General features: G+C 44.7%; 1 protein-coding gene across 2 annotated transcripts in view; it reads left to right on the plus strand.

Moving 5' to 3' along the window:
* Nucleotides 1-6,308, plus strand: part of PTDSS2 (phosphatidylserine synthase 2) — a 44,793-nt gene extending 38,485 nt beyond the window's left edge. The window contains exons 11-12 of one of the 2 annotated variants that reach the window (XM_076343602.1): nucleotides 2,840-3,025; nucleotides 3,778-6,308. In XM_076343602.1, the coding sequence (XP_076199717.1) occupies nucleotides 2,840-3,025; nucleotides 3,778-3,922 (331 nt within the window). In that variant the 3' untranslated portion in view covers nucleotides 3,923-6,308. The remainder of the gene's footprint in view (nucleotides 1-2,839; nucleotides 3,026-3,777) is intronic. The other variant, XM_076343603.1, reaches the window with a different exon arrangement.
* Nucleotides 6,309-9,513: the final 3,205 nt, after the last annotated feature.

Genomic DNA, 9,513 nt, shown 5'->3' on the forward strand with positions numbered 1-9,513 from the left:
GCAGAAGGCTGACCTAGTCATCTGAACAGCTTGAGTTCACAGTGAGAGATTTGCTGTTTCGTTTTTTCTCTCTATCTGTGTGTTAAGGCTAGTTTCTGCCCATTTAATCTGTCATACCAGATGAATCACCTGGAGCAGTTTCTGAAGTCTTTTCATCTGAGTTGGTCTAGGCAGGATACTTTTTAAAATGGAATGCACTCCATCCCATCTGCATCAGCAATAATCTACGCTTGATTTACTGCATCATATTCTATTCCAGTGTACGTGGATGATTTTGTGTAGTTTGAACTTACACGTTGGTGTCAAATATGACTCTTGGGCCTTATGTTTAAGAAACTCTGTGGTTTGTGTGCTTGGCTTGCAATGACTCCCCTGGATTCAGGAGAGGGAAGAGAAGCTCTGTTTGCTCTCCATACTTAGATCCCTTCCCCGATACTGAGAATCCCAGGGGATGCAGTGGAGCAGATATGTCTGAGCAACAGGAAAACGCCTGCTAAAGGAAGGATGCTCTCTCCAGTGCAGCTGCTGGCATCTGATGAGAAGAGGGGAAGAGAAACTGGGAGCAAATGTGCAGTTGCAGCTCCCTCTGCCCCAGCGCTATTGGAGATGCTTGGGGCCTGTTCTAATGTGTGCGCACTGGGCAGTATACCAGCTGGATGTCGGGCAGGCTTGTTTCTCTGCCTAGCAGAGGGAAGCATTAGCAGAGCAGCCGCTCTCCAAGGAAATCCTAATCAGGGATTTGTAAGGTGGCTTCTCTTTCATCCACTGCATGGCGAAACGGGCAAGAAAATATTGCCCAAAGAGCTTATGTGGCTACTGAATATCACAGCATTTAATAAGTCAGTGCCTCAGCCAGACAGGAGGCTGTAGATCACAGCAGTCATAGATGAGACTAGAATTTCCCATTGCTGCAATGCCCTAGAAGTACTGCAGAGGTCATCTTAACATGTCCATCCCTCTCTTCCCTAGCCCTCTGTAGGTTTGTTATATCGCTTTGCTCCCCATCTCCTCTGTCCTGCCCCAGTAGTTGTGCCACTTTACATTGAATTATTCCTGGATGTGTTTCACTTCACATCTTACACTGTGGTAGGAATGGAATAACACAGTAAGCTGGACAAAAGAGGGAGGACCTGGTAGGAAAATGTACTTCAGAATACGCTATGGTTAAGTGAGAGGGCAAGGCCCTCTGCAGAATAGATGCTCTCTGTGATTAAAGCAGAGACATACAGAACAAAGGCAGAATAAGGAATAACAGAAGGCAAAAAGAACAGCCACCTTTAAGTTCAGTTGGTGGTGCTTCTATTTGCATGGTTTATCTTGGGCATCTTCAGAGACATAATAATCAGTTAAGGTAGCAGGTTTAGGGCTAACAGGAAAGTGCACCAAAATGCTGCTTTGTGTGGGTTTTGAGTAAAAGATAGCATCCAAAGGCTGTTGAGAAAAGTTAGTTGTGTGTGCTTGCTAGTGAAACAGTTGGTGATGATGGTGGTTGAGGGTATTGCTTTTCTCAAGTTCAGTCTTCCTTGGCTCAAATCAGTTGGATTTCAGGAAACATTTAATTAAATCAGCCTCTGGAAAAAAATACATACAACTTCTAGTAGCTTTCTCTTGGTTCTTTCCCCTAATGGGAATAAAATCCCATGTTAGATGCAGAAGATGGGTGATGGAAGAACAAAAACTTAGTATGCCAAGCAGGAAGTGATGTACTTGACTCTCTGCTGTTGGATAGCACATCTGCATGCACCAGCGGTGCTGCGGTGGGCAGGATTTCAGTGCAATCTAGTGCGTAAAAAAAGGGCTTGTTCTGTTGCCCAAGCAGAACCACGTTTGCTTATTGACATATGAACCATCTCGTCTGTCAGGTCAGTAGGCTGTAAAAATGTCAAGTCTAGAAATGACGTGAACAGACAAAAGGTAAAAAAGTGGAGAATCTAACTGGTTTAGATCAAGCAACTTACCCAGGTTTCTAGCAATAGGCTATTACCTGTGAGGGTAATGAGGCTTCCTGAAAGGCAGCCTATAGGTATTTTGGTTTTATGTATTTCCCATGCAGGAATAGGTGATCCAAAAGATGGTATATTTCCAGTCTCTCCTCCTGCAAGTAGAGCCTCTGAATAGATGTCTTGATTCTACTGCAGTTTAATTTCTGGCATTACTGATTGATGAGTCCTTCACTAGGCTTGTACATAGCACTGCAGCTTCTCATTGACTTGTCTGGTACTGCTTAAAAACAAACCCTGGGGATTAAATATTAATCATGTATTTGCCCCAGGGTTGGGTTGTCCTAGAAGTGAAACGCTGTCCTTGTGTCTTCCAGTATCTTGCCTGTTTTTTATTAAGCTTGCTTCTTTTAAAATCCCTTCAGAGATCATTAGCGACAGCTCATTGAATACCTTTTTGGGAAGAGAGTAAGTTTCAGAATGCAATTATATAGGGGTTAAATATGGTTACGGCAGTGTGACTTGACATTTGCAGAGGAAATCTAAGAGTAGAGCTCCTATTTCATACCGTACCCTGAACTTCAGCTGATCTCAAGCTGGTCAGATAATTGTTTTATGTGGATTTACCAATACCCTGAAAATGGGGATACTTACTTGTGTCATGTGATGATGAAGTTTAACTTTTCACATATTTTCAGAGCCTCTCAGAGGAAACTTAAGTAATACCAACATGAAAGTCATCAGCCTGCATAGGCTTAGTATATGTGTGATCCAAACTAGACTTTTAGAATTGTGCAAAGCTGAATTAAATTATTACTCCGGCTGTCTTTTTATGAATATTTCTCTGCATGCTTAATTTTACGCAATAGCTTTGTTTTATCTGTGCATTTATTTTGCAGGAAGTTCCATAAGAAATTGGGTCAGCAGGCATGGCTGGTTGCTGCTATTACTGCCACGGAGTTTCTGATTGTTGTGAAGTATGATCCCTATACACTCACGCTTTCTCTTCCTTTCTACATTACCCAGTGCTGGATGTTGGGGATTATACTTGTGCTCACCTGGACAGCCTGGCGTTTCTTCATCCGGTAAGCAGTGTTTGATGTGCAACATTCAGGTCTAGCCTGGGTCTTACGGGGGGAGTTGGTCTGGACATCTGTTCAAAAGCGTATCTTCAAATGTGTGCTGTCATTAGCCTTCAGTCCCTCCTGAAGATAGATTACAATTCTTTTGGATGGCTAAAGCTGCAGTGCTTTTGTGTAAGAATTATTAAATAAACAGGGAGTTTTCTGTGCATGATCCTGGCAGTTTTCTTTCTCGATCAAGCCTCTGGTAGCTTTGGTCTTTGTGGGACTACTTGTGTTAGTGTTGCCGTAAGCAGGTGAACAGTTAAGTACCTGACTGCACCTGGTCTTCCTGGGTGAGTGAAGGTGGCAGACGAGATCAGTGTTTTGTTTTTCTTGTGCTCTGAGTTAGACGAGACTAAGATGTTTTGCAGCTTCATTGCAAGAATGCTCTGTGAAAAGCAGCTGCACAAGGCTGAAAGAATTACACTAATCTATAGAGGAGACCCTGTGCAACAGCAGTGGTTGCCCTTGTTGAGCATGCTGTTGTGTTATGCTTCTGAAAGAGGTGATAATAGCCAGACTGCTAGCAAGAAACACAAATTTCAAGTGAATCAATGCCATCAGCAATTTTAGAAATTTACAGCCAAAAGACTCAAGTGGGTTGTTATCTTAAGGGCGCTTGCATCCAGAACAGACTTGCCTTATTGTTTTTATTGTATATTGACGTTGTTTATTCACATCACTAGTTCACATCTGTTTGTTTTTCTTTTTAGTGACATCACTTTGCGGTATAAGGAGATAAGGCGACAGAAGCAAGAGCACAAATACGAAAAGGACAAATGCTTGAGCAATGGTGATGGACACTCATCAATACTGGATGAACAAAATGGGAACAAACTAAGGGAGAGGAAACTTTGAGCAACAGACAAAGGGCTAAAAGGAACTCGTAGTGCTCAAGTTGGCCTGGTGGACAGTTTCAACCTTATCCTACCTAACTTGTAATTTTCATTGTTAGCTTTCCAATGTGTGAAAATCCTCTCGGGGAAAAGATGTCACTTTGACATACACACCCTCTCTCCTCATGTACACCTAGTCAGTCGGAGAAAGTCTGTGTAGAGGGAAGTCAGAACCAACAACGTTGCAACAAGATGGGATCTTCATTCAAGCGTGTTGTATGTCTTGCTTGAAAACAAGGTTTGGAGACAAGGAGCTTTAAAACAAAGCGCAAAGGGAATCTAGCTGATCTATTTTCAGTAAACTGTGAGATTTCGATTTTGATGTTTGGGCATTAGGAACACTTGTTTTGAAGCGTACAGGTACCAGACACAGGAAAGGAATTATTTTTTTTCTGCTGAAACTACCTTGAGCTGTGGAGTAAGATTGTTTAAAGTGTTCAGCCACCAATTAACAGAACTACAGCGAGATAAGCATAGATAAAACGAAGCTTGTGAACAAGTTGCGTAACTTGCACAGAATGTAATACAGTACACTACTGTTACAGCCCCTGTAATATGGGGGTTATTGCCTTTCTCTAAACTGACTTTCAACATCCTGGAATAGCCTACAATAGTTTTATGTTGTATCACAGCTCTAGGGAGACAGACAACTTTTCCTTAGTTCTTTTTTTTTTTCTTCTCCCCCCCTTTTTTTTTTTTCCAATTTTTCTTTTAGTCTTGGTCATCTCTTAAATGTAAGGGAAGCTTAAATAGGAAAGGTCAACCTGCCTTTCCTTCGCTTCCTGGAGTAAAATGTATTACAAGCAGAAAACTGGGAGTTACTCCATCGGTCTTAAGTTATTTGCCTTATTGTCAGCTCTTTTGGTTTGCTTACCAAGAGCATTTCATTCTTGGTGTCTGCTGTACGGGACACGACCGGTTCTGCCATCCTTCAGAGCTGCCCCATTCCTCCCAAGGTAACTCCAGACTGAGCAATCTCCTGAGTCCAACTGGAAAAGGTGTTCTCTGCAGTCACGCAAAAATAGCTGTTAACGTGCCGCCATCCCTGCCAAAAGAACAAACTGAGGCAAAGTGCATCGTTCTTCCTCAAGCACTGTGTAGCAGTGGAGGTCTGCAGGCCAAGCTAGACAGCGTTTTGGTGGTGACTCAGCATCTAGGAAAAGAAATTGGAAACCTGGGCTGCATTTGTTTTGATGTCATTATTCTAAAATGTAAGTGCTACACTAAGCATCAATTTTGTAACCTCTGCTCTAAGCCTTTGCATTGGCGTCTAAGGCACTGACGTAACCGTAACCATATCACTTTTTAAATACTGTGATCTAATCTGGCTCTTAAAAGGTATTTTTCAGGGAAGTGTTTGTCCAGAAGAAAATGACATAAACACCACCAGTAAAACTTCAAGAGTGCAACCCCAAACTTTTTAAGAGGCAGGAGACTTGCAGAGCTGTTGACTAGCAAACATCTGCATTTTTGATCCGTTTTGGTCTTGTACGTGAATGACAACCAAAATCTGCATTTCTCCCATGTTTACAGAGCGACCCAAATACAAAGAATGGGCACTTAGCAGTAGGGCAGTCTTCAATTAATCGAGCAGTTTGGTTGCATCTGAAGAGCTCAACAAATGAAGCAGAGTTTATGGGCCAGGGGGGCTGCCCCAGTTGCTTAGCAGACGGAGAGGAGGATGACCAATATGAGAGGTAGCATCAGGCTTCTTTCTCGAGTATGTACAATGTACTGTGGATAGTCGCTCAACGGCTGCTCTTAAATGATAGTATTTTGCTGCTGTGAGGTAGTGAAGAATATATGGCTGCGTAACTAGATGCTGACAAGCTTGTAAGTGGGCAGAGAGTGCTGAGTTGAGCAAGTATTTATTTCTATGCCTTTCCACCCAGAGTCGTTCTAGTTCCAGCTTTAGACCAGTCTTACGAACTGTTAACTGATTGTTTGGTAGCTCGTACCAGTGTGTTGTGCTTGTGTAGTCCCAGCTGAGCAAGGCTCAGGTCAGTGTATCTCCATTCTGTTTGTGCTGATTAACACTGTGGCCCCCCCCTCCGATCTCTTTGCAATACAACCTCCTGGGTCTGTCTCATGATTCGGGTGGTAGCAGGCACACCTGGGGAGGATCTGTCACTGTACCTGCCTCCTCCTCCCTGCCAAAGACCCACTTACGTACATTTAAAACAACTGGTGAAGAATACTTGTTCCCTGGTAACGATTCTGGAGCTTTGACCTAATACGTAAAACACTGACTTGTTTGTCTACATGCATCTAAACAGCTTTTATGGTTAGTCTGGATAGATAACTGAACCAGTGTAATAAAGCGATGCTTGCTGGTGTGTTCTTTGGTACAACGTGTGCGTGCTCGTGGTTTATCTCGCTTGTCGCCTCGCAAGTGGAACTAGACGCCTAAGGAGACTTGGTCTGAATTCCCCTCCGGCAGAAAGGCTATCATGTGCATTGGCGCTGTCTGTAATGGATGCTGGGCCTTAAGGTAATGAACTTGTCCACATTTTCAGAGAAACGGATGTTACAAGCCCTTGGTCCACTGTTGTAATTCAGAAATGCTTCTTGCAGTACATTTACAAGGGTGATCTTTCCACTGTGAAGAAGACTTGGGCTATGCACAACATGTTGAGTAACTTTGTAGTCTCAGTACTTCCCTTACAGACTAATGTATAGCGTTGCAGGTGAGCTCTAATCATCACAGTCTTGCCTGGTTTCAGGAATCCTTTTGTGATCATCTCTCGGAGAAGTACTCAAAAGCAACCTCATATGGAGAAGATGAAAGGACAGCTGATAAGCCTCACTTAAATAACATTTGGGATGGCATAAAATGAGACCACCCCTATGGAGATGAAAGAGGCAGCAGTTTCCCACTTCTGTACACATCTGTATCTTGCTGCACATTTTCTTAGCTTACCTTCTTTGTCAGAAAACTGGAACAAGATACCTTCCTTGTGTGGGTACGCCCTAATATTTGTAGTGAGATTTACCAAAGGTAAGTTGTGGGCTTTAAAAAGGAAAAATGCAGGGGAATGGGTGGGTGGGTGAGAATGTGCTCAGCTAATGCTGTTGTGGGTGACTTTTTTCTTGCAAGTGGTTTCTCTTTGTTTTGCAGGCAAGCTAGCAGGGATTTGACACTGCTTTGAGTTACATAGTTTTGATGTCCCTCAAGCCCACTTGTGCGGCCTGTTGTATTTGTTACAGCAGGATTTTAGGTGGTGGTTCCAAGTTAATACTGATAACTGCCACTGAGGAGACCACCTGCCTGCACCCTTATTTCTGTCCCTGCTTGCACATGATGCAGTAGTGCTCCACAGCCCTTAAAAGCCAGTTATTCCCTTCCCCTTGCTGTACACACAAAGCTTTAGTGAATGCAGCCATTGGGTTCGCTAGCAGAGGGGCTGCCTGAAATTCCCTGGTGTTGCACAAAGGCGGTGCTGACCCTGCGTGGTGCCAGGTATGCCATTCTGGGTGAAAATTCAAGGGGAAACGGCTGCTTCAAAGCATCTTAACTTACGCAGCAATTAGCTTTACTTAATTGTTCCAAACGGCACCCTGGAGGTACCCATGGCATGGGCTTACAGTGAAAGTCTGCTAACCTGGGCAGTCAGAAAACGGCTCAATGCAAGCAGCCTGTACCCTGTGGTCTCTAAAGCTCTGATCATCACCAATTTGTGGGTCCGTCTTGCCGCCCTTCCCTCTCCCCCCAGTCGCTATTCCAGCTGCCTGTCGTGCTGGGAGGAGGCAGCAATAGCAGCCAGGGCTGCAGGAGGGTTTCTTTGCTGCTTTACCCACCCACCCCCCCACGACTTTTTGGTCCTGTTGCTGGTCTTAAAGGGCCTGTATGATGCTTTTGGCATGATCAGCTTCTGATATGAGTATTCTGCTCTTTTTTTTTTTTTTTTTTTTTTAAGCTGGACTTGCTAAGTGGTGCCTAGCAAAGGAGTAGGCAATGGCCCTTGCTCACCTGCCTGTAAATGCCAGGTGAAGGAGGAGCTGTGATTTTGTTCCTGCAAGGAGGTAAGCCAGGGGAAGGCACACCGGGTCTGTTGGTGCTCTCTTTCTCTCATGCTCCTTCCTCAAAGGTACCTTTTACCTTCCTCTGCTGGTGGGAGCCTGCAGTGAACAGAGATTTTGGCTGAGCGGCTGCTGGGCTATCTGACCGTTTCCTGCCTTCTGCTTATCAGCCCTGGACAGTTTGTCCTTTAGGTTCGAGCATCTTCTTTTGTTTTTTATGTGTGTTTTTTTCTAAAAGGATAAATGGTCTTTTTAAATTGTTTTTAGACTTAAAAGGTTGCAGAGCACTGCTCTAGATGGTGTTTCCTACAGGAATTCAGACATGGGCAGGGGAAAGTAATTCAGGTAAATCACCTGTGGCTGAAAGAGCATGTAAAAAGCTGTCTGCTGTTAGATGCAAGGTGAGACCTCCTCCCTAGGTGAATGCGTAAGAACAACCAGCATGGGAGAGATGGTGTAACCATTTGGAACATGCCAGATATGCAGGCTGGCTGCTGTCGGGAGTTTTTCCAGGAGTATTTTGACCAAGAATAAATAGCTTTTTCCTGCATAGCGGGCTGGCTGAACGTGCCACCAGAAGCAGAAGCCAGCTGAGGTACATCTGCTACATCCCCGTGGTGGTAAAAAAAACCAACCAAAAACCCCACGAGGGGTGCATGGGCCACCTTGCCACTAGCTGAACTGCTCACATGTTGGTCATTGGAAGGGTTTGTTTATCAGTCTGCATTGTTGAGATGCTGTTATTTCATTATCCTCACAGTTACCTAAGGCCTGACCTAAGCACAAGTGTGATAACAAACTCATGCCATCTGTTAACAATACGAAACTGATGGTTAATAGATTAGTTGGCATCTGTGTGAGGCTGGATAAATCTTCAGATGCCAAACTGGGGCCTTCAGATATTACCAAAACTCAGCCAAACCCAATCCCATTTAAAACAGCTCTCTGTAGGTCAGCTGCAGCTGCCCTTGCCGTGAGGCTGAAGCAGTGGAGAGCCTTGTGGTGGCCACACAAGAGGGTGCTGGTGTCCCGGGCTGCCCCGCAGAGGGACAGCCTGCCAAGTCCCTCGGGAACGTAATTTCTAATCTCTGTTGTAGATGAGGTTTGGGAACTGGGGCAGGAAGCCATGGCTTGCTCTTTTCCCAACTGTTTTTTATACACCTAGGGGAAGGGCTGCATTTTGGAAAAGCCCGAGTCCTGGGTGGGCTGGGAAGCCCAATGGAAAGGACCCCTGATTGCAGGATGAGGCTCCTCTCTTGCCCAGGCAGCGTTTTTGGGTTACAGTCAAAACTTGGTCTGTTTTCTCCCTGAAAATCAATTCCCTGCCAGGAAAATTGTGGGACCATCTCCTAGTGCTGGCCCTCCCTGGACCGACCCAGCACAGGAGCCGGAGAGCCCTGTGGCTGGGCAGCAGATGGGTGAAGTGGCCCTGCTGCTGGATGTGGTGGGTTTTCCTGGGAATAAAGCTCCTCTGGAGTGTCACGCTGCTCTGTGTGCCCTGCTGAGACCATCTTTGCTTAGGGTACATTGTTG

The sequence above is a fragment of the Aptenodytes patagonicus genome, chromosome 7, assembly GCF_965638725.1.
Source record: "Aptenodytes patagonicus chromosome 7, bAptPat1.pri.cur, whole genome shotgun sequence".
NCBI lineage: Eukaryota > Metazoa > Chordata > Aves > Sphenisciformes > Spheniscidae > Aptenodytes > Aptenodytes patagonicus.